General features: G+C 37.2%; 1 protein-coding gene across 2 annotated transcripts in view; it reads right to left on the bottom strand.

The window, feature by feature from the left end:
- The window catches only part of LOC127412340 (S1 RNA-binding domain-containing protein 1-like), a 74,590-nt gene that overhangs the window by 21,010 nt on the left and 26,561 nt on the right, over window positions 1-27,019 (bottom strand). For both annotated transcript variants that reach the window (XM_051648609.1, XM_051648608.1), the window contains exons 15-17: window positions 15,425-15,516; window positions 10,641-10,723; window positions 583-689 (exon numbers count right to left, since the gene is read on the bottom strand). In XM_051648609.1, coding sequence (XP_051504569.1) covers window positions 583-689; window positions 10,641-10,723; window positions 15,425-15,516 — 282 coding nt within the window. The remainder of the gene's footprint in view (window positions 1-582; window positions 690-10,640; window positions 10,724-15,424; window positions 15,517-27,019) is intronic.

Below are 27,019 nucleotides of genomic sequence, written 5' to 3'. Positions count from 1 at the left end.
CGCCGCACCAGTCAAAGATGTCCTCCTAGTGCATGTTTACATGGAAAAACAATGAAAATAGAGTACAGATGGATGCAAAATCCCATTTAGTGTGAACAGCCTCTAAGCCCTGTATGTTAAAACTAACATTTCTAAGGCACGTCGAGGGGCATGTAAAAACGATCCTAATTTTATTCCAGAAATTATATTTTCGATGTCACTGTTTTCTGTAGTCACTGGCAATTACTCACAAAATCCTACAAGGTATTAAACAGAGCCACTAGTGGATTTACTTTCCCTGTATAAGCAATATACTGTACATATGAATTTCAGTGTTTCTGTATTCTGTAAGTTTATATGCCTAATATTTGAGGCTATACATCTCAATTTGCATATATGTAGGAGAACAGCAATGTTTGTGTATGTAGATCACAATGTTTGTGTGTAGTGGGGATGTGAAAATAGGTTACGGTGCATGCGCTTGAGTGCGTGTGTATGTGCGATGTGTAGGGTGTCAGACTAAACAGAAAATGAAGCAGTAGTGGGGAGGCGAGTGAAAAGTTGCCATGTTGTGACTCCTGCTGGAAAGTATTTGGCCTCTACCTCATCAGCGTCTCTGAACAGATGTTGATGTCCACTCCCACGAAGCTCACACACTCCTGCACCACCCCATCCAGCGCTGCCCTCAGCAAACTCTGTGACACATCGTGCTGGAAAGAGTGACCACAGTCTTAGAAAGTGTTTGTGTAAGTGTGCAAAAAGGGAGAAGGAGGGGCTCTTTCTTTGACCTGGGCTCAGAAAATTAAACCAAGCACCTTGACTAAACTTTTATAGTATGCGGACTTGATTCAATTGAAATTCTGACGTACATTAAAGTTCACTCAATCTACTGTTACTTTGAAATGAATTAAAACAGTGAAAGTTCAACTCTGTGTCAAGTCTACATCTATTAGATATCTCAGCTACAAATCCTGCTGTCTCAGTCACTTTCCAAAAACAAGCCATTTCACAAGGCTAATGTTGTGTCACTGGCAATCAAACGGTAACCCTAAATACTTTGTAGTGTTCATGCTGGTCTGAAAAAATAAAAAAATAAAAAAAAATTAAAAAAAAGAGACGGCAGAATAAAAAGGCAGCCAGTGGATCGCTTTGCCTCAAGAGACACAGAGAGAAGGTCTGAAGCTGTTTTCATTGGAAAGCATCTGTGACACTTCAAAGTCCTCTCACAGGGGTTTTCCATTAAGTGCTGGGAATTGATAAAGTTAATCCAGCCGAACTTTTCACACTTTGGAGGCGGTTTTCTACAATGGAGATGGAATTCAAAGCAAAGGAAAAACCACAAGGCAAAATCCAATACTGACCAAAATTAGGAGCAAGCAGGGAATTCTGAAAAGTCTTTGTCTTGCATTGAGTCCAGTATTCATATGGAAGATGTTACCAGTGTTTGAGACCTGGTAAGAAGAATATGCAAACCTTCATTTGAAAGCACTCATTATGATGAATACTTTTCACCACTCTGGACAATGTGACTAAATCAAAGAGGGCCAATTACTCCAATCAATCGATCCAATGCAGGGTGATAAGTATAATACATACCTGCTAAGATATACCACTGCTGTGCCTCTAAAGATCCATCCAAGAAAATGATGGGAATAGAAGAGTGGAAAATACATGTTAGCTAAATCACAATGATGAAAGAAGCTCATAGACTTCAGTTCCATCCAAAATAAAAACTCAAATTCAAAGCTCTTTTGATGAAGTGTTGAGCATGTGTTGCATGCCAATGACTTTTGCATCAGCTGCCAGTTTTATGATTACATAAAATGGTGATGAGGAATATTAGTACTTAAGAGGGTGCATACAGTAAAGAGGTCACAAAGATTTGATACTCTAATTTTCTTTCATTAGGGGAAAACCCCAACAACTGAGCCTTCATTTAAAAGGGTAGCAATGATTTTGTGGTGGTGGGGCACGTATGACATGCACTGACTGTTCTGTGTAGTTTTCTGCAAGTAAATTTACTGTGCCAGTAAGGTCCAGTGTGCTCAAGTTATCATTTTTTGTGCTACTGTGTGAATATAAATTCACTATATTAAACACGCCTCTTACAACTAACTCAATACACACATTCAACCTCCCTTATGCACACACACAAATATACACAGTCACACACTAACACAGGAACAGTCAGAAATAATAAACAGACATAGACGATAATTTTACCTCATATTTGGAAACTTTTAGAGAGTGTTAGTGTTTCAAATTGCACGACCAGTGAGGGAAGAGGAGGAGGTAGGCCTGAGATTGTGTCGATCAGGATAAACTACCCTAATGGCTTTTGTGATCTTCATTCTTGGACTTCTTACAAATTTTGCAGGCAAACTATAAGTAAGCCATTTGTAGGATATTATAAAAAAAAATAAAAAAATAAAAAAACACTGCGTTTCTGTGGCGCTATGAAAATTCCTCTGTTTGTTTTGAGCGATCTGTCCAGACCAACACAACAACATTGACTCAAACAATGGCATGACTTGGGGGTGGGACAATGTTTGTTTGATCAAAGGCAGATGGGGGGCATATTAGGAAGGCTGTTTCAAAACAATGTTTATTGTTGCAATTTCGTTTGGTGCCCCTAGTGGTGCAGAAATGACATCCTTCAGCAAGTAATAAGGATAAAGAAGTAAAAATAAGGATTAAAAAAAAAAAAAAACTAACAGGGAACTACTTGGACTCTACATGCCGAGGTACTTCATATAAAGGCAGGTGATGCTTAAAGGGTTTGTGTTTTCTTTCTGTGCAAAGGTGATAATGCTTTAATGCTCAGTCCTAAAATGACTGACAGAGTGATGGAATAGCCACTAATCACTGGAGGGTACTACATAACTCCAAGGGGCTTCTGTTTTCAGAATAAAAAGTTTTAATGCATATTGTAAAATATGCCAATGGCATAGGAAAAAGAGAGAAACAAAATAAAATAGATATGTAAACAAGAGGTGAAAAGTATCTATTAGATATGACGGAATAAGGTGGTAAAAAGATCAAAGATGACAAGAGAGACTGAGTGACTGCTAGGCAGTGTGGGTGAGCTGTGCGGGTTACAGCCATGGACATTCTGTCTGTTTTAACATGACAGACTGCCAATGACTGCCACTGAAACAAGAATGCCAGTGTGATAAATTCTGTCCAAATAATAGACAAAAATCACACCTTGCAATATTCTTATATTCTCGTTATAGTGCTGCACTAGGTTAAAAATAAATCTTTAGCTAACATCATTAGTAATGGTTTTCAAACTTCAGTAGTGGCACTGAGATCTCAGCACTAGACATCCTCTGGGAGCTAGAGTGAGTGTGAAAAATTAAAGATCTTAAGCTCTCGAGGGTTTTCCACTCTGTTGTAATATTGCCTCAAGTGGTTAATCCAGTTAATTGCAACTCACCAAAATGTTTAAATTACACCAGAGAGATTTCTTCATGCTGAGAGAATTGAGGAAGAAATATTATTTTAGTATCACTCCCTAAACCTAGCTGGTGGTACACAAATCCTGGAAAGAAACTGATATTATTCACCAAAACATATTTACTGCACAAGAACAGCCTTCATGTGAGAGAATCCTATCCATTTTAAAATTCAGTCAAAATCTCACACACATTTCCTCTGTAACCTTAGAGAGGTGAGAAATGTGTGTATGCTACTGGAATGCATGTGTACAAAATTAAACAATAAACATTAATGCTCGAGGGCAGAAGCTTTCACGAGATTCATCAACTGCACATCAATCATTCCTAATGATCATCTCGCCCTGTTTACTCTAAAGAAATACCTAGACATACAACATTTTATGCCATTTTCCCATATGATGCTTGGAGTGATTTCAAATCAGCCACTCATGAGATGAGTATCTATACTCATATATTATCAACATATCACCATTGTACAAGTATAGATTTTGCTTCTACAATCACTGATAGCATGCCAATAATCAATAAATCAGTGCATGCTCAAGGGACTTTTCACAAAGAATAACAAATAATTCCAACAAAAACCTAAAGCCACATAATAGCCAGATGCAACCTGAGAAGTGTGTGGACAGGTTCCCATGTAGCTGCTCCCATACCCTAAGGTTAGCTTTTGAGTACTTGGCAGCCAAACGTCTGCATAGAGGGCCTTGAGCACGGATAGAGTAAAAATTCTCATTCCTTGAGCAGACTGATAGAGGAAGACACCTAAAAAGTGTTGCCTCCAGGCAGTTTGGAGCTCTGATGATGGAATGCACACTCATTAGAATGCCATCAATCATCATGACCCCCCCAATCTATTTTTAAAGGCAGTTCTAGGAAGTTGTGTTAGGGTACACTAATTTACGAGGTGGGAGGCCCCCACTGTGATATTAGCACGCACATGCTGGGAGAAAAACTCAAATGAACGGCATATGATGGAACCAGAGAACAGTCAATGATCCATATCAACTGTCAGGCCGTCTGCCACTGCAGGGTCAGGAGAGAGGGAATTAAGGTTTCAAAGACCCATCAATCACTGTGAACAAACTGAACAAAGCTGAACAAGAGGGTAAAAAACAGGCAGAAATGTGTGGTCAACATATGTGACTATCTGAAAAATCAGCAGTGACACTGCAAACCATCCTTGCTTCCAGTAGAAGCTGTTGAAAAAGGCTTCAGCCTTCACCCATATCATCTCTCCAATCTCCTGTCAATCCTACTTGATAATATAAAATGGCACAACCATTACATTTAGGGAGTGTAAAAACAGAGGCACACTGAGCTTCATTTGAGCATAAGCTAAGAATCAAACCAATGTCTCCGGGAAGCCCACCACTGGTGCCTGAGAAAGACCATGCTCACTTAGAGCTGATATTAAGCTTTCCATCTGTCTTCAAACACACGCAAGCCACACTCTCTGGTCCTCATTCACAGTGGGAAGTGTGGCTGACAGCTGAGCTTTGACATGGCTTAGCAGTGTGGCAACCCTGCAGACAAAACAACCAAAACTCAATTAAAGCATTGGGGAATAGGTGAAGAAATGTGGTGTGAGTTCACATGGTTTTGATGCCTGCCTTCTGATTTTACAGACATATCCAGGGCCCTCAATCCTCAACATGCCAGGTAGGGGATGGGCTAGAGGTAACACAAATACACACATACATGCCACACAACTCTCCTCTCATTGCCTCACCTTCATCAAGCCAAGCAGAGCCACAGTGAGGTCTCCAACCCAAGTCATGCACACATGTACACATAAAAATATACACCTTCTCCCTCCCAAATACACACTCACAAAAACCAGCAGGGATTAAATTCAGGTGCGAGGTCCTGTTTGGCTTGGATGAGCCCCAGCAACAGAACAAAGTGTGTCTGTCCACACACGGCCCAGTTAACAGCTTTTTTTTTTTTTTTTATGAAAAACTGCCACTCTGAGACGCCAATCAGTTCTTCTCTCTCCTCTCCCCTCCCTCACAACCCAACATAGATCTAACCAGCTGCAGGCTCTGAAAACACTTCCCAGAGAGCTGAAAACACAAAAGATGTTTGATGAGGAGATCCCTTTACATACCTCCCAAACATCTGCCTCCTGCATAACCAGAGACCGACATTTTCAGCAAACTACGAAAGCTCCAAAAAGAGCATTTGAAAACAGCTGACGACATCCTGACAGAGGTCTACAAAATGATTGACAGCTCTAAAGTTCAGTCAAATCATACTTAAAATAGGGTACAATTTCTACCTATTCTATTAAACATAACGGCCTGTTACTCTGTGCAATTGTCTTGTCTTGTCTTGAAATGTTTTCATCATCTCATTTTATACGGACCTTATGCTTCATCCTATAGTCCTTTGTTACAGGTATAAAATAATTATATACAATGTAATATATACAGGGTTCTCACATTTTTTGACCAATGAATTTCCATGACCATGAAGGATGTTTACAAATAATTTTGATTCAGACAGATTTGCTGGTTCACCAGTTTGAATGAATAATTAAAAATAAAATTATTTGCTAATCAATCTCTACATAAACTTTAAACAAGTGCAATATCTAAACAATTAATTAAGAGCTGAGCAAATTGATTAAATTGTTTACTCTAGAAATTTCCATTAATTTTAAGGTTTGTTTTATTTTTATTTTCAGGACTTTTTCAGGAATGGAAAACACATTTTTTCCCCTCCAGACTTTCCGTGTCCATGGGAACCTATTAGAATTATTCAATGCATGCTTTGCACTGTTAAATAACCATCATTGTGAATGAATTCAAACAAACTTTCAAATGAGACTCTTTCGTGAGTTCTGGCACCAAATCAGGTGATGCAGTTTCCAGGCAGCGAGATGATATATTAATAGCCGATTTTGACACTTTTTTCACCTTCCTCCACCTTTCCTTTATCTCAGGTGAAGCCTGGAGTTCACATCTGGAGACAGTAAACACCTGTCAAACAGAAAATAAGAGCTGCACCCACGCACACTGCATTACAGGACTCACCCACCAAAATCATGAGAAAAACACTGATTCTCTTCTTTCAGAGATCACTCTTCTTTCAGTGGTTTGGTAAGAAGCACGAATAAGAGAGATAAAAGCAGTGATAAGCAATGGGAATCATTGCCATACAGGTAAAAAATGGGAAAGTGAAATCATGAAAAAAAAACAGCTAGAGCATAATCATGAATCAGAATATTTTCCCATGCGAAAATGGGCTGAGCTATCGATCATCGTCAATCAGCTTCCTGTCAGTCAATACTTACACCTTTATTCACTCTCTTCCGTTCTAGCCTGAGGGAGCAGTCTCAGCATTAAAAATAGAAAGCCTACAGGAAACAGCGGTACTGTGACATCACCTAAGCCTTTTTCTTTTCTTTTGTCATTAAATACAACTTTCATCTCAACCATCGCAAACACACTTTTCTTTTAACCAAACAGTGTTTATTGCTATTCTGAACTGAATCAATAAACAGCCTTCACTTATGAACAAGATCATTGTTGATTCGTACACACAGAGACCAATAGAGCTCTATGTGAACAAATATTTGAATGTAACCTATATTTTGTGATGCTAAATTAAGGTACATATTAAGGAACTACCTAACATAAGCATATACTTTACCTTCAGGAAAACTGAATATACAACTGATAAAGACTGATTAACATGATTAATATGATGAGAGACTGCAAGTGGTTAATTGCTAGTTCAAAAGTATGGACTTTCGACACACACACATTGATATTTGTGGTTTACGAGGACTCTCCATTGACATAATGATTTTTATACTGTACAAACTATCTATTCTATCCCCTAACCCTACCCCTTAAACTATCACAGAAACATTTTGGCATTTTTACATTTTCAAAAACACATTGTTTAGTATGTTTTTTAAGCCATCTGAATTACAGGGACACTAGAAATGTCCTCATAAACCACGTTTATAGCATAATGCCCTCGTAACTACTAGTGTACAACCTAAAAAAAATGTCCTCTTAAACCACCAAAACCAAAACACACAAACACAAATGCACGCGCACACACACACGGAAAGTGTCAAGGAGAGTGACATTTTTCTTAATATCCGGGTGTGTGTGTGGTGTTTTCTCTCACAGCTGGGTAAAATGGTAAAATGTGCCCTCTGGGACCTTTAAGCAGTTGGGAAACCTGAACACACTCCACCTATCTCTCAGTGATTGACAGTTCACTATATAAACCTAAACTCTGGAGGTCCCACCCTCTCTGACTAATTGGCATGTCAGGACAGTACAAGCAACAACAGAGGGATATAGGTAAAAAGACATCTTTGAAAAATAAAATCTTTAAGGCAGCAATTCAACTTAAAAGTTTTCAAAGTGAATTCTAAACCAGGCAACCACACAAAGTAAATTATATGCCAACAATCCTATTAGCCTATCATCTAAATGTACTTTTGTCTCACAATGCTTTGGAACAGTTTTTGCCTTTCACGATCAAACATCAAACAAAATGTGTGGTTAGCGATCAATCAAAAGGTTTTCTGAAGGTAAGTAAAATCACTGTACAAGGTCCACTCATACAAATATACAATACTGTATACCTCTCTCTCACACACACTCACTTATCACTCAGCATGTCAATGCAATGGAGAGGCATCCTGTGTTGCTCAGATTATGTGGCAAGGTAAATAAACGCTAAGTGCTGACAGACGTGTCAGGGGACGCTCTGATGCACACTAGACAACATTCACACTGTGCAGGGGCAAGGAGATGTGACCCTGATCCTCTGCTAACCTAAACCTGTGAGCATCTGCACATGTGCATATGTTCTTTGGGTCAAAAAGTTGGCAGCGAGAAATATGCGATACTGATCCTTCACATTTGTAAAAATGCAAGATGTTCTTTTTTTCTCCTTATTTGTGAAATGGCTCCAAGGTTTCATTGGACTTGGTTTAGAGTTTCGTTGCGAGGTTAGGAAAACGTGCAATTGAATTTCGAGGTCAGAGCATATAAAGTCACTTATTTTCTCCTTTAGATCACCAAAAATAAAACAAAACACCACAAAACAAATTGTTTTAAATCACAAACCTCCAAAAACAACAAAAACAAAACAAGACACAAATTGTTTCTACAGTAAACTAATCTGCACTTATTTCAACAAGAGCTTACACCACAAGTCTTCATTTAAAAAAAAAAAAAAAACTGCCATTGGAAGAAAAGAGAGAAATCAAGTTTGAAGCACAGCTAAAGAAAAATCGAATGATGGAAGGCGAGAGAGAAGAATAAATACAAATTAGGCCCAGCCTTGAGTCAACATATGATGCTACTGGGAATCGTAGTTGAATTAATTTCATGAGAATTTTGGATTACTCATAATATGAGACTGCAAAAGCAAACAGTCAGAGACAGGATTACCTCACTAGTCCAGTTGACTTCTGTTTGAAACTGCTATTGCTCAAATGTAAAAATCTGAGCCTGGGTTAGAAAGTTGGGAATAAGCCTACAATTACTGTGAACATGTGACTGCATCAAAAGCAAAGCCAGACACAACATCAAGTACACAGTAATGTGTGAGTACCTCGACTGTTATTTGTGCATTTATAATGAAGACTAGAGCTGTGTTCAAAATATCGATTTGGCGATATATCGTCATGTGCTCCTTGCCGATGCGTGTATCGATTCAGCTGTGCCCATATCGATACTGCAGCAAATTGCAAGTTTGAGTGCAGCCTATCACGCAACGAAATCACCTGAGCAGTAGTAGACCACCGCATTTAAATTAGATGAGACTCTTGCTACCACAGCCAAAACTTGAACCTGAAATATATGTGCATTTTGGCTTTCCCCCTGTACCCGGCAGTTGGGAGGAAGACGACAATTGAGCAATATCCAAATACTTCAAAACGAAAGTACTGCGTAGTGCGTAACACGATGAACCTCTATCTACCAGTACATATGCGCTTCTTTTACTCTCAAACAGGGTATGAAATAACCAGAAGACAGGTACTTTTTAAAAGGTAATTAAGCTCATCTTCTCGCCAACCTGTACATTTCGGACCCGTTTGCACCTGTATTTAGTGCTGTCCACTGATCGGATCTCCCGTGATGGATGTTAATACCAAGTCTGAACAAGGTAATAGTGACATTTGACGAGATGCCGTTGTTTAGACACAAATACACGTGTATGAAGGAAAACAGTTGATTTTATTTTGATGAAAAGATGAAAGGAAAGTGCCCGGTGGGCACGTCTGATTCACTTTTCTTTTTTTGTAGAGGCATGCTCCCGCTCGAGCACAGCACGAGCACTCATCACAACGCATAAAAGAATATGCAAACAGTTGATTTTAGGTCATCTTAAAAGGTTCAGAGTTGTGAATAGCCTATACTGTACAGTAAATGAATGGATGTAGAAAAAGATATGCAGTGGAGACATCATGGATATCAAATGTGAGGGTGAGTTAGACAAACTATATAAAGAAATTAAAATTGCAGGCTAATGTCTTTTTACTTGATCTAGCACAGCATATTTTGCACTGCCATCTGTGACTGTATTTATGAATGTAGTCTACAAAAAGGGTAATAAAATGAGTTCTATTAAAGTTACTAATTACAATTTCCTGTAATGATTATTATACAACTCTTCATTTGAATACAAGAACAGTGTGTAGTTGTGTTTGACTTGTGTTAAATTGTTTAAGCCTAGAGGCCTTGACTCACCTGTTGCACACTTTAAAACAGGATTTTATTTTAAACCAGAATATTTTAATCTATTGAAAGGGAAGGGTAACACAAAACACTTTGAAAGAAGAAAGGGCCAATTAATTTACTTTTCTGTAACATTATTATTTATTTTGCTCTTCTTACCTTTATGGGCCTTTTGTGTTTTGGTTGGAGCAAAATGAAAGTTTACTATAAACAAATGTTTTAACACAGAAGTATGCTCAGGAGAAATTCAGTTCAAAAACAACATGTATCATTATACGTATCGTATCATGGCCTCTGTATCGTGATGCGTATCGTATTGTGACTTTGTTGGTGATACACAGCTCTAATGAAGACACAAATTTTACTGCAGTAAAACACCTAAGTAATAAAGTAGCAATCCAAAGATAACACGGTTGTGACATAAAACTGAGAAAACGAGGAGACACAAAAACAGCTTGTCTAATTTGAGTGTCATGTGACTCACCTGGTAGGTTCCTATGCCAATGTGTTTGGGGTCAATCTTAATGAGCTCTGCTAAAGGGTCCTGAACACGCCTCCCTATGGACACTGAGAAGAAAAACAGATATGCTAACCACAAGGGGGAAAATTATCTCAGTATTATGTGCAGTTCATGCTCAAATATAATCATGAATGTCTCAAGAGAACAGCAATATTTACACTTTAATAAAGCAACAGACTTAATTAAGAATATATCTATGCAAATGAGACTCTATTTGAATCATGAAAAGGCTTGCGTGGAATGTATTGCACTAATAAGTTCACAGGTTCACAGAACTAGCAGCATAAAAACTCATTTGTGACAGTAATATTGTGACAACATATAATCTGCTACAGAATTTGACCAAAGTCACCTACACATTCTCATTTACACTCAATACCAAAGAAATATATATACAGTATATGTGTGTGTGTGTAATATATATATATATATATATATTTATTAAATGAATGGTTGCATTAAACAAAGAAAATGAGGATCGTTGTGAGAAAAGCAAACTAAGAAAGCAGGTTTATTAAATTTTGTCATGGGAACTCATCACACTCCAGCTATGATTAGAACTTGGCAGTGCGATACTATGGATATTGTTGGCTTTTAAATGACTAATTGCTTATGCTGCTCATTTTGTAAGTCGCTTTGGATAAAAGCATCCGCTAAATGAATAAATGTAAATACCTGCACAGCAAAATTGTACTGTAAAGTCTTTAGCAGTACTGTGAAATCAATCCAGATATTAAAGGAATTAAATACCTAACCTTTACTGAAAGCTACACTGCTCAAAACACATTGAGCTATGGAGCTTATGCAGGTGACACAGGTTTGAGTCTTGCCTGGAACATGTCACAACCACACTTGCCCTCTCTCTCTCCCAAAACATTCCACTCCACTGTTTCCTCTATAATAGAGATAAGCACCACTAAAAAAAACAACAACACACTGAACTACTTTCAGTCTAAACCTATATATTAAATATGGCTGAGAGACTAACCCTAGCTATAGATGAACATGCCATCACATCTCTCTGAAAAAGAGACCCACTGCTAGAAACACAAAACACACACCTTCACTATGAGTCCCCTTTTCCTAGTATATTCTGTAAGCCAGGCAAAGACACTGGCCAACTATGAAAGGTCTGGTCAAATAAGAACTCAATTTAAAAAAAAACTAAAATCTAACTTGTCTCTGGAAATATCATCTGTGAACAGGCCAAAGACAATATTATAAAATGAAATGTACATAAGCAGTTTGGAGCACTTGTTCAAATAGCTTTATCTAGTCTTGTTGAAGGTCAGCAAATGAAAGTCAGATTTTCATCTTTACGTTGGCATATATGTGAGCGTCAGAGAGAGAGAGAGAGTGAGAGAGAGAGAGAGTGATAGAAAACACAAGACAGAAATCTTGAGACAGAATGTGAGACAGTACGTGGTTTTCTGTCCAAACACAAGCTCCACATTACAGAGAGTGGAGAGAAGTGCTTTTGTGTGCACTGTACAAGGCCTGAGCTGAAACTCCATCCCAGTCCAAATATTATTACAGGCAGCGATTTCCCACAGAGTTCAATGTGGAGACGCAGCAAGTGAGGCTTGGCAATCATGATCCATCAGCCCACCTAAAAACCTCATCCCACAGTCACCCACTTCAGCATGCATATACACCTTGATTCTTCATGAATTACTGAGGCAATCATTCCCACAAACAACTTCCCTCATTCAAAGTATGAACACTTTTCTCTATTGCAGATATGACTGTGTAGGTCAAACAACTAAAATGTTTGTTAAAGGTATCATAGCATGAGAAATTAAATTTTCCTTGATTACATGAAATAAAAACATTAATTATACTATGAAAACCATCTCTAACTTTCAGAACTCAAAACTTCCCCCTAGTCCAAAAGACTGATCTGTTGAAACTAAGCTGCACGAACGGCTTGTACCGAAACCCTTGGATTTCTAGTTTCAGAAACTATTTTTTTTTTTTTTTACACAACCATCCACATGTGCATATTAACAACACCTACAGTATTGGGTAGTTTAGAAACTTGGTCCATGCAGTCACAGTGATGTAGGAAGTATGATTTAAACATGGTCCCCCTGATCATTTCAGTTAAACCTTTGAACGGACAAGTTTAGCCTGGAGAGATTTGTGAACCTTTCAATGTAATGCAGGCTTTGCAATATATAGCAACGCAAACTATACTGGACAGCAAATGTGCAACCTGTGTATAAGTGCAGAAACTGTTACTCATTTTAAATACAAAGAGGCAATTTATATAGAAGTTTTAGGCCACATCCACACTAATCCATTTTTGTTTGAAAACTCGGTTTTAGGTTCCCTAATGGCATAATTTTCCAAAGTTTGTGGTAATGGAGTGCATTTTCAAAATGCTCAATTTCAGTGGAGGACAATGGCATTCTAGTGTGGATAAGAGTCATAAACGTAGTGAAATCAACATGTTTTCAAACAAAAACATATTAGTGTGGATGTGTCCTTCAACGCACAGGACAAACAAAAAACCCCGTAAATTTAAGGGTTGAAGAAATAGTGGGAAAAGTTTAATAAAAAAAAAATATATATATATATATACAATTTGACAAACATAATAAATGTATCACAAGGGAAAAACATTAAAAATGTATAATATGACCCCTTTAAAATTTATATATATTGTGTACTGTAAGATTCAACAGTCAAAATTCAAAGCTCAAGTTTAGCTTACATACCACAAATTCATCAAATTAGGCTGTCTGACAGTACCAACCATCAGACATGGGATATTTCACTGGACACTGCATGAAACTTGGATTTAAGATGGACTCCACCAGAAATTAATCTGCCACAAGCTTACAGTCAAACTGCAGTGCGCCTTACTGTCCTCTGCCTGCATCACTTTGGTCAAAGGATGGACTACACTCTTAAAATGGAATATGTAGGTAATAAATTAATTGCAGCCTTCATCAGCCAAATAACAATAGTCAATACATCTTAAGAATGTAAATTCTAAGACTTTAGTCATTAATCTTACAGACAATACAATATATTTTTGTTTAAACATTGGCCCCTAACACTTACTTAGTTAAAATCTTGACTTGTACTACACATAAATAACTAAAATTGGCATTATATGCATGCTGTTTAGCCAGAGGGGAAATCCCCCACCACCCCCTAGGTTATGTTTCTCCTTTAACCAACTTTATGGAGTTTTGTGTTCCTTGCTACAGTCGCCTTAAGCTTGCTCACTGGTTATCTAAATATAAATATAATTATTTTCTATTATTTATTTTAAAGGCACAATTTACAATCATGTCTTTTTTTTTTTTTTAAACCGCACTGTTATGACTCGTACACATTATTACATCTTTTTCTGTTGAAACATAATTTTCTGTGAAGCGGTTTTGAAATGATGTGTGTTGTGAAAAGCACTATACAAATAAAAATGACTTGACAAAGGAGTAATGCCAACATTTCTAATTGATACAGATAGTAATATTTACTGGTGAATTTCTAATTGATATCCCCAGTAAGGCTGCATGGTGTCTCAACACTAGAGGTCTCTACACTCATTGTCAGACATATATGAAGGCGGGACCTCAGGTAAAGTCAGAGGATCCTTGATGTTTGCTTTGTCAGTTTTGTCCAATGTACATTTTCCTACATAATACACATTTATTGCATTAACATAATTGCATTTATTTTGTGTAATTGTAATAACTACATAATAAGTGTTGTCCTCTCACACTACAGTGCGTTTTTAATGCATGAAACAGAACACTACATCCCTCTCTCACATACATACACATTTACACACATCCCACACATAGGACGGTCCAATTTCTTACGCCTTTCATAAAAGGGATAAATATAGCTCCCTAGTTTGCTCTTACTTGACCAGAGGAAAATTTATGATTAATCCCATACTGATTTACTGCTTTTATAGAGGAAGTCTGGTATAATCCTCAGATCCTGTTTTTGAGAACATCTGAGTAATTTCCAAACTTTTCACTCTGCTTTTTTATGTTTGGAATAGTAGCGAGAGTGCTTGTGTGGTCTAAACATAAGCAAACCTTTTTGCAGAAAAATTATGTGATGGAAACATAAAGGGTTACACGGGAGTGAATATAGTTGGTTTGGAAGTTTAGGCATTTAGTATGTCATTCAAAAACACAAATTGAAGACTGTCACTGCTTTTGAAGTCCATGCACTGACCTTAAAACAAACTAGATATATGGATGTGGCCTAAAGGAAAACCGGGACATGGTCTGTTTCAGACTAAGGAGACAAGGTTGACTGAAATGGCATGGAAAGGTCTGTCTGAGTGGGAATTGAGTTGGACTGACAGGTAAGGCTAGTTCAACTTTCTAGGTGCAGTAGCTGTGACTGGAGACTTGGGTATTGGCAGTGTACAACATACAAACACATCATACAGAGGGACAGCTTTCAGTCCACTTAAGAAAACATATTTTACCAGTGAAGCTTTGACATTAATGTTTACAAGGTCATTCATTTACAAAATAATCAATGGCAAAGCCCTGAGTTCACATGAAAGCATCTTTACCATTAGGTGTCAATAACTAGATGATAACAGTTAATAAAGTTAAATGAAAAGCCAAGACATAGTCAAAATATAGCGTTTGTTTAGTCTATTTGAAAATGTATACATTCAATAATATGTATATTTATATTGTTGACTATCAATATAGACTTTAAACTAAAAAGTAATTTTGAGTGCATGGAAATTAATCTATAATCACCTGCACTCCTTAAGTTGGGATCCATGTCAGGCATCTCTTTAACAGCCTCAGGACTCACACTGTAGATGGACGCTCCTGCTTCATCTGTTATACTGAAAGAACAAAGACAGACTGAAGCAGGTTTCCAAAGGAAATCAGAGAAGTAAATTCATGAAGACCCCAGATGATGTGGAGTGAACTTATGAAACTCCTACAGCAAGTCCAGACAAAGGAGACAATTTAAATACATTTCCATAGAAAACATGTAGCTGAAACTGCAGGGCCCGAAGCTTAGAGCATACAACGCACAGAGGACACAAACTATAATACACAAAGTCACAAACTGCTATTTCAGTCTTTAAGATCAGACTCACGGATAACAAAGTTCAATGGGTGTTTATTAAATGAAAGTCACAGGGATTGGATCATACAGTAATTTACAAAAGAGAAGTAGAAGGACAAAGGGTGTGGGTGTTGAGAAAAACAAGATTTGATAGTAATGAAGAAAAGTAAATGTACTGAGGTGAAGGGAGACTTTGAGAGACTGTACACATTAGAACGATTCGCTCACTGCTTATACTGTTCTGGCGAAGAGTGGCAAAAAGCCAAAAAAAAAATCTTTGTATTATTATTTTTATTTATTTTTTTATGACATAGGCTTTGAATGGAAGTCAGAAAAATAAATTAATCGAAGGGATAGTTCACCCAAAAATGAAAATTCTGAAAATACAATTAAAGTGACTGAAGCCATGTCCACACTAATATGTTTTCAGTTAAAAATGCATTGATTTTGCTACATTTATGCATCTCATCCACACTAAAACAGTATTTTCCTCCACTGACAATGGAGACCTTTGAAAATGCTCTCTAGGACCACATACTTTGGAAAACGATGATGTTAGGTAGCATAAAAAAAAATGGGTTTTCAACTGAAAACATATTGGTGTGGATGTGTCCTGATGCTAACATCTCTTTTTGTGTTCCATTAGAAAAAAAAAAAAAGAAATCATACAGGTTTGGAAAATCATGAGGGCAAATGACAACAGAATTTTCCTTTTTGGATGAACTATCCCTTTTACAACACAATGCATTAGTTCTTCATTTAATTCATTTCTAATGGTTAAGACAACATCTCTCTCTCTCTCAACACAAGGCTTGTGTATTGTGTTGCTTGCCATTAAAAGTGATTTACTAATTGTATAGGCTAAAAAGCATAGATATTACCATACATTTTACTTACATTAGGTTACAAATATATAACTAACACATTAACACATAGAAACTTATTTTAATTATTTTCACTGTAAATACCAATTATTGACATTAAGTTGGGTAAACTGTTTTTTTTTTATTTTTTTTTTATTGACCTAATGACATGTTTTGGTAATCTAATATGACAATGAAAATGTAATATTATGGGTAAACACTGCCATCTAGAGGACTCAGTGGTAAACGTGCTTGCTCTCAAATATTTCTGAAAAAACTCAAATTGTCAAAATGGACTATGCTGGAAAAAGAATTCAACATTTACAGTGGATGCTACTTTAGCAATAATAATGTACATAACCATGTAAATTTTCTTAAAAATTATTTAAAATTATTTATATATATATATATATATATATATATATATATATATATATATATATATATATATATATATATATATATATATATATATATATATATATATATATACACACACACACACACACACACACACACATATTTTTTTTTTTTTTTTACATGAGTAACATCTGCTAATGTTTTCATCTTTTCTAGGGTCTCCAAAAACACAAATAATGCAGCTTCCCAAACCCTAATAATTCAAGCATACTTTCTTGTTTTTACACTCCCCTCAATGTTAGGCCATTCCCAAGACAGTTTATAATAAAAAGCACATTTCTCTGCACATCACTACAAGCTGTAAATTGATAAGTATTAGCCAATAAAATAGGACAAATGAAAATGGTCAAGGGTTATTATATTTGTTTTTTTGTTTTGTTTTTACCAGCTGGCAGAGAAAGGTATAATAATTAACCTTTATGTACAATCATTATTTAAAATGATCACATTATTTAGAAGAGTGATGGTTTAAAAGTAGCTGTAATAATTTACTGTATCTTACTTTTATTCATAACATAGGCTCAGGGTAAAGTTTGCCCACTTTTTAAAATACGTCTGACGGAATACATCAGCAGGGATAATGCTCCTCCAAACGTTATGACCACAGTTACAGAATGACCTTACAAATTAGGGCAGTTCCCCGCTGCAGCCTCCATTACATCCACTGCCTTTCTATTGGTGCCTAAGGCTTCTTTTAACTTTGCCAATTAGTGTCATCATACCCATGACAGGATGCAGAGGCTTTGTGACATGGACCTGCAGTATGACTGGTGTCCTCATTTTCTCAGACCCTTTCCCCTTCTCCCATAGTTGACATATCACCGTGATGACAGTATTAACGAGCACTGGCATATGAATTAGGGGTCAAGGTGAAGCACGTTATTAATAAGACAACAGATAACCAAATAAGATGCTAAATTCATGCCAACCCTGATAAAAATACAAAAAAAAAAATTGCAGAAGCTTGTTTTAGTGGACAGACATATTATATAATATAATTTTACACGTAGGTAGAGACTATGCTAAATGGGAAAAATCTTATAAATAAAACTTGGATTGTTAGACATGAAAGCACGGCATGACCAATGCCAAACCAAGCTGGTTTGCTGATGAAAGTGAAAGGACAGTGGCTGTTCTCTGCTCTGACATCTTGTGGCACCATGCCACCCTGAGGGCAGCTATGCAGGCATCTTCCCATTTGAGCTGACACAACCAACAGGGGACAGACCACTTACAAGTGCTCACAGACACACAACTCTGCACAAAGATAACTGATTTATCTTTAGCTGTAAACCCTTATTAGTGTCTAACTCAGATGCATAGCACTGCGGAATTTATCATTTTATTCTTGTTTATCTTAATTTTTCTTCAAAAATGTACAGCTTGTTTTAGTCAGTTTGACAAATAAAAAAAATCATGTGACAACTCTAATTTCAGTTGCTCTGTTTAACAAAATTGTTTGTTGTTCCTAAAAAAAAAAAAACACAATAGTAGAGGTGCAAACTGACTTAGAATTAGTCACAACAGACAAGAATATTTTTCAAATATATAATAATTTTAAAAGAATATGTTTTAGATTATTTGCTTTTTCTTTGATCTTGACTACCTTTAAATCTGAATTATTTATATTACATATTCTATTTCTCATACCATGCTTCTTTTTTTTTTTTTTATTATTATTATTATAATTTTGGTCTTTAGGGTTGTGCTTACAAAATTCTGCTTAATAGTCAGTCTAACTAAAAGTAAATCATTAGTAGCAGGTTAGCAGCCCTTCAGAGCCTCTGTAGAATGTTCCTGCATTCTTTCCACCACCATGTTATGGCTACCAGTGCTGCAAAATGGACTTATTGTTAAAGATTTTGCAGTTTAAGATATTTTTAAATGGGACAAGAGGTTATATTACTTTAGTTATTTGTAATAAGAATGATGTTCATGAGAATAAACTTCTATCATGTCTGAAATTATTAGAAGGGCTGCAATGGTTGCAGAGTAAAAGCCCTGAAAAGTTCTGACATGGATATGCATCACAACCACCAACCACTTCACTTCATTAAGGGCACGGCTGAACTTGACAAAGGGCATGATGCACAGCAGGCAACAGAAGGCTCTCTGCACCCGACCCGGCCCGAGTGGACAAAAAGAGTTGATGACCCTTGAGGTCTGATAGTCACTCAATTACTAACATCCACACATACACACTTTAGGGACTATCATGTCACTATGAGAGTCCCTGGGCAAAGTCATGGCCAAGCCCCCCCCAACAGTAAGTAACTGGTATTCTACGTGTTTGTCATCATGCTCTAGGCAGCTCCATCTACCCGTCCCATTGTCCATGACCACCGGGTGACATCAAGAGATGGATACATACTTTAATACTTGCCCCCAATACACATGAGCTAATTAAAATCATTTATCAAATCCACTGGTAGACTGAAAAGATATCATCACTACAGTAACTCAAAACACAAACCTGCAAATGGAAGAGTGAGAGCTAAAGGGAGGACTTCCGCTGTTCTTGACAATATTGGTTGGTGGTTATAGAGTTACACTTATAAAGACATTTGTGGCGTGTTTCTCAGATAAAGTTACAGTGATTAACAGCTGAGAAATAGGGCCTGCATCCAGACTGTGCAAATTATTAAGAAAACCACAGAGGGAGGGGCCTGGGTAGCTCAGTGGTAAAGTATGCTGGCTACCACCCCTGGAGTTCGCTAGTTCGAATCCCAGGGCGTGCTGAGTGACTCCAGCCAGGTCTCCTAAGCAACCAAATTGGCCCGGTTGCTAGGGAGGGTAGAGTCACATGGGGTAACCTCCTCGTGGTCGCTATAATGTGGTTCGTTCTCAGTGTGGCGCGTGGTGAGTTGAGCGCAGATGCCACGGTGGATGGCGTGAAGCCTCCACACGCGCTATGTCTCCGTGGCAACGCGCTCAACAAGCCACGTGATAAGATGCGCCGGCTGATGGTCTCAGACGCGGAGGCAACTGGGATTCATCCTCCACCACCTGGATTGAGGTGAATCACTACGCTACCACGAGGACTTAAAAAAAGCGCACTGGCATTCCAAATTGGGTGAAAAAAGGGAAAAATCAAAAAGAAAAAAGAAAACAAAACTACAGAGGGGGCCTGGGTAGCTCAGCGAGTATTGACGCTGACTACCACCCCTGGAGTCGCGAGTTTGAATCCAAGGTGTGCTGAGTGACTCCAGCCAGATCTCCTAAGCAACCAAATTGGCCCAGTTGCTAGGGAGGGTACAGTCACATGGAGTAACCTCCTCGTGGTCTCGATTAGTGGTTCTCACTCTCAATGGGGCACGTGGTAAGTTGTGAGTGGATCGCGGAGAGAAGCATGAGCCTCCACATGCTGTGAGTCTCCGCGGTGTCATGCACAGCGAGTCTCGTGATGGGATGTGCGGATTGACGGTCTCAGAAGCGGAGGCAACTGAGACTTGTCCTCCGCCACCCGGATTGAGGTGAGTAACCATGCCACCAGGAGGACCTACTAAATAGTGGGAACTGGGCATTCCAAATTGGGGAGAAAAGGGGATTTAAAAAAAAAAAAAAAAAAAAACTACAGACACTACAAACTAAACACACTTTTGCACTATAGTAGATACTGTTAATGTCATGAATTGCCTAAAGAAAAATCTATTTTTTGTCAGAAAATGCACATACAAATCACTTTATTTAATTTATTAAGAGTTCTTGCTGTATAAACACACACACTTAAAAATGTCAATAAGCTTATGGATAATATAGGCTATATCTTATACTAATCGGGGGGGGGGGGGGATTCACATATAACTGTAAATAAAAAGAAAACACAAAAAAACAATTCTTGAACAATGTAACAAATTTATTGTATTTATTTTTATTTTAATGGACACTAAGTTGATTCTTAGATTATTTTAATTATACAGTTTTAATGTGATATCTTAAATTGCAAGATGGCACCATCAAATCTAATGTGCCATATGTAATACATATAAAATACATTGAAGTCTGTCTTTTATTTCATGTTTGCTGGAACAAAAAGGGAATTTCCCATGAAAAAAATAATAATAATAATCTTTGCCAATTACTCACAGGCAGCTGACCCAAGGGATTCTGGCCAAAAGACAAAAAAATCTTCAGATATCAGGCCAATGCCAAGTCTCAAATCGATGACATTTTTCGCCTAGAAAAGGGCCAAAAATGGCAGGTGTCAAAGGCCATCAGTCTCAGGCTCTGCACTGGAGGGTAAGAAGCACATAGTCAGTGTGGAGGCACAGTTAACACCACATTCAACCTGCCACCACCACACAAGTCTGAAAAGAGCAAAACCTCACAGTCACTCACATCAAACTGGTGGCAGATGTTCATCATCCCCTCAACTTCCCTTCCTCCCTTAAACACCAATCTTCTCGAAGAACTGCTGCGGAGAGTATTAGCTGTCCAGGTCAGTGGATGCTTCCCAGTGGAGTGTACGAAGGCCAGTTGGGATGGTATTGGTTACACTTTGGTATCTAGACCTTAATCTTAGTACCTCTTTTTAACCTAAAATATTTTCATTGTAAGGTCTAACCATTTCTAGTTCCAATGAGTTAAGAAATTCAGATTTGATGGTTTACACAGCAGACTGCATCAAGCAATTCAAACCACTCAAGTGTAGCCCATAAAAAGGCTATCCCAGAGCTTTCCGTATTTTAATTTAAGACCAGTTTCATTGGAAGTACAGTTCATATATTCAGATGTGGAATTGAGGTTTCCATGTTTTGATGTTACTTGCATTTTCTTTTTTTTGTACTCCAAGGTCTATAAACCATGACCTTAAACGGCAAAACACAACTAAATGAGGCATGAAATGTGCAGCATGTTAAAAACTTCACTGGTGGGGATTGCTTCCAGTTGTTCTGACATCACAAGAGGCATTAGAAAGAAACTGACAAATGGGGATATGGCATCTGGGTTTAAGGCATTGAAAACTTTCAAGCAGACCGCTTGCTTGATCTTACGGTTGGCTGACAAGAATCAATCAACACAAGGAGGATAAGGTGTGACTGCCATATCCATGTCGGTTCTTCTGGAAACTTTATGTATTGAATACAAGAAAGTATTCAGAGCAAGTAGGACTGGGAAATTTAAAGCCTTAAATTCTGTGATTAATGGTTGACTGTTTAACACGTTTAAAAAAATTAACACAATAAATGCAGAATATTTTTTCACATCTTAAAACTTCTCTGTTTTTCCCATCTTCCCGTGGCTAAAACTGGCATACTGTATATGCCAATGTCTCGACTGCACATCCTAGCACAGAAACTGATTGTGTGGAGCAGTGCACACTTATTATGCGCAATGCATGTCCTGGGCAAAATAAAAACGGGAGTGGATTTACTGTGCGGAAAATGGAAACTTCAACAAATGGTTAGCCTGGTGTGGGAGAAACACGGGCAAGCTGCCGTATCTCTTCACATCACCCAAAAACGCTCACTCACTGTCATCTGAACCAGTGTTAAAAGTGAAACCGCGTGAGAGAGACCCAGCATGTGCGCGAAAGAGACTAAACAGCAGCCCAAGAAAATAATAGTTTTAAGATATTAAACATCAGCATATTAAACTTCAGCATTCAATTTGATTTATATCCGTATGTATGTATAGCATCTAATAATGCATTGGCAACGTACACTTAAGTTTATCTTGCCATTAAAGCATTAATCTGCCCATTTGTTCCTGTTACCAAAAAAAGTCCACTGGAAAACTTCAGAAGATTTAGCCAAACTTAAAATTACAGCATGTCCACTGATTTTATGACATGCAAACATATACTTGTATCAAAGATTTATACCTGTAAAAATGTCTAATTTAACTATCTGCAAAAAGCTGAACATTTTAACATATACATATTAAAATGACTAAAATAAATGATTCTTGCTAGTTCTTTGAGACAAATTATAAAGTAAATATATTCATAATTATATTTTAATGTTTGTTTTGATGTACCATGTACCATGATTATTCGTGATTAATCACAGAAAACTGTGCAATTTATTAGTTAAAAATGTTTAATCAATTCACAGCCCTAATAGCAAGCTAGAATGAATGTTCTGGAAAAACTCCTAACACAGAGGCTAAAGTCTTGTATTATAAAAAAGCTAGATCTGGCTTTAAAACCTGATTGGATAAAATAGCTAATACGCATATCTGTGATCAGTTTAATTATATATAAAATGTACAATGTTGCTATTTTGCTTGGCAACCTTAAACAGTCTATATTTAGGCAAACGAACTACATTTCTTGCCAAAATAATTGTTTATTGTGATCGGTGTTAAATTTATTATTTGTTGAACATTGGTGTCTTCACGTATGCCATTTTCGCATCACGCCATACAAATCCCCATAAGTGTGGTGAAGTCACTGAAACACACAGCAGAGCCTCTCTTGGCTTATTTTATTATTGTGAATCAGTCATTGTAGTGTTTAATACTAGGGCAGTCAATCGAGTAAACATTTTAATCAAATGAATTACATGATGTGCCGATTAATCGAATTAATTGAAATTAATCGCATATCAATATTTACTGAGAAAGGCCCTCAAAGATAATTTAATATATATTCATTAAATAATTATATAATTTACTGTTCAATAACTATTGTTAATTAACTATTGTAGTTATTTGATGGTGTTATAGATGAAACAGAGATACTGCATATTTGAATTCCTTGAATCTAAGAGCAAATCTAAAATGCTGCAGTAAGTGACATCAATAAAAGACCCATCACGGTCAAGCAAACACAGACATGAACATAAATTTAAATATATTAAATGTAATAAAAAGCAGTCAATCAAAATGTAAGGTGGGGGGGGGGGTCGAGATAGTTGCTCATGGAGCCACTGATTCTGGCTGTCCTCTGTGATGCAGACATCTATCCCTCAATGAGCCATTAGCCAAAGGCCTGTGACTGGCAAATATTCCTCTACATTCCTCACTGTCCTAATTATCCTACCCAGAATCTTCCTCAGAGGACAAACTTCCCTCATGCAAAATGTTAGTCATCCAAGACATTGCAGCCAGGAGTGATTTCACTACACCAGGAACAAGCTGGCTTATAAAAGCACCACAGTAAAGGATGTGTAGACACACACAAACATTAGTTATACGCATACATATTCTATCAATGTAAAGGAGTAAACATAAATCAGAACATGTTTGAAAATCCTTAGCAATCAAACAAATAAAAAAATATTAAAGAGTCTTTGAGCTTGGTAAATTATTTAATAATTCTAATAAATGGAACAATAATAATAATAATAATAATTATTATTATTATTATTATTATTATTGTAATCATTATATATACAGTTGAAGTCAAAAGTTTACATACACTTAGGGTGAAGTCATTGAAACTCATTTTTTAAAATCGTTTAGGACATCTACTTTGTGCATGAGGAGTAATGTTTCCAACAATTGTTTACAGACAGATTGTTTCACTTTTAATTGACTATAATCACAATTCCAGTGGGTCAGAAGTTTACATACACTAAGTTAACTGTGCCTTTAAGCAGCTTGGAAAATTTCAGAAAATGATGTCAAGCCTTCAGACAATTAGCTTCTGATAGGAGGTGTACTGAATTGGAGGTGTACCTGTGGATGTATATTAAGGCCTACCTTCAAACTCAGTGCCTTTTTGCTTGCCATCATGGGAAAATCAAATGACCTCAGAAATTTTTTTTTGGACCTTAAAAAGTCTGGTTCATCCTTGGGAGCAATTTTCAAATGCCTGAAGTTACCACGTTCATCTGTACAAACAACAGTACGCAAGTATAAACACCATGGGACCACACAGCCATCATACCGCTCAGGAAGGAGACGTATTCTGCCTCCTAGAGATGAACGTAGTTTGGTGCGAAAAGTGCAAATCAATCCCAGAACAACAGCAAAGAATCTTGTGAAGATGCTGGAGGATACAGGTAGACAAGTATCTATATCTACATTAAAATTAGTCCTATATCGACATAACCTGAAAGGCTGTCAGCAAGGAAGAAAACATTGCTCCAAAACCGGCCAAAAAAAAAAAAAAAAAAGCCAGACTACAGTTTGCAAGTGCACATGGGGACAAAGATCTAACTTTTTGGAGAAATGTCCTCTGGTCTAATGAAACAAAAATTTTGGCCATAATGACCATCGTTATGTTTGAAGGGAAAAGGGTGAGGCTTGCAAGCTGAAGAACACCATCCCAAACGTGAAGCATGGGGGTGGCAGCATCATGTTGTGGGGGTGCTTTGCTGCAGGAGGAACTGGTGCACTTCACAAAATAGATGGCATCATGAGGAAGGAAAATTATGTGGATATATTGAAGCAACATCAAGACATCAGCCAGGAAGTTAAAGCTTGGTCGCAAATGGGTCTTTCAAATGGACAATGACCCCAAGAATACCTTCAAAGTTGTGGCAAAATTGTTTAAGGACAACCAAGTCAAGGTATTGGAGTGGCCATAACAAAGGCCTTCTGTCTGGAGGAATGGGCCAAAATTCCAGCAACTTATTGAGAGAAGCTTGTGGAAGGCTACCCAAAACATTTGACCAAAGTTAAATAATTTCAAGGCAATGCTACCAAATACTAATAAAGTGTATGTAAACTTCTGACCCACTGGGAATTTGATGAAAGAAATAAAAGCTGAAATAAATAATTCTCTCTACTATTATTCTGACATTTCACATTCTTAAAATAAAGTAGTGATCCTAACTGACCTAAGACAGGGAATTTTTTCTACAATTAAATGTTAGGAATTGTGAAAAACTGAGTTTAAATGTATTTGGCTAAGGTGTATGTAAACTTCTGACTTCAACTGTATATATACACACAATGTATATATATATATATAATTATTAGAACTATTATAATTATATTAATGTTGTTACATTATTTTTATGTTTTTTTTATTATTATTATTAAAAGGATTACACTTCACAAGGGAAGAATTTCAGGTTCCTGCATTTAGATTCTCTTTTCCATACAGACATTGTATCTGTCAGGTGTTAAAGTCTCTGTATAGATGGGTCTTCCATTTGTAATTTGCAGTGAGGTAGTTTTTCTGTTAAGATTTATGTGGTCATGTCCAGCAACTTGAATTGAAAGGGGGGGGGGCAAGACAAGAGAATGAAGGAGAAAGCTCCTGTAATTTCTTGTCCCCCTGCAAAGTGAGTCTAATGACCAGAGACTGGCCGGCTGGTGGCAGAGAGCCTGCCTGAGGGGAGAAGAGTGGTCACTGCTGCCATCTACAACCTTAAGAACTGACAGTGCTGTCCAATCAGTCTGTAGCTATAGCTCAGTATCAGGATCACTGCCCTGAGAGTCAGGAAGACTACAGGCTCCCTCGTTAAGCAAAATATATGTCTGCTTGTCCTTCAGGGGCAAGAAGCAAAGTCAGGGCCAAATAGTAGCAATGACCCGAGTCAGAGCAGCACTGTCCCTTGAATATATTCCGCATCTTCAAAATGGGAGATCTAAAATACAGTGTGAAAAAAAAAAAAAAAATCACACCCCAAAATGTGTGGAGTGCAATGGCTCCAAAACCAAGATTTTATAAATTTAATAAACAACTAATAATCTGTATTTTTAATTTAGCAAAGCACACATTAGTAGAATATAGAGCGGTAGAATATTTAATAAGCTACACTTTATATATGGCTTATAACTGAAGAATACTTAGGGGCTCCAGTTACAAATTCATGTCACAAATCAGAAGCACCACAAATTTTTTTTCAGCACTGCCAAGACACCATGACAGCCAAGGTCATTTTATTGGGTCATCTTGGATTTGGTTCATTTAAGAGGACCTTTGAGGGTGTATTAGTCATGACAATAGAAGTGGAAATAAAATATGCAGAGCACATGCACAGAAGCAATACCGATAAAACAAACAGCCAGAACATCTAGTCAGAGATGCTGCATTTCTAGGAATCCCTATATAATATGCCCACTTCACTGTCAAGCTAATTTACACCAATA

Source organism: Myxocyprinus asiaticus, chromosome 21 (genome assembly GCF_019703515.2).
Source record: "Myxocyprinus asiaticus isolate MX2 ecotype Aquarium Trade chromosome 21, UBuf_Myxa_2, whole genome shotgun sequence".
NCBI lineage: Eukaryota > Metazoa > Chordata > Actinopteri > Cypriniformes > Catostomidae > Myxocyprinus > Myxocyprinus asiaticus.
This window is presented reverse-complemented; position numbering and strand designations above follow the sequence as displayed.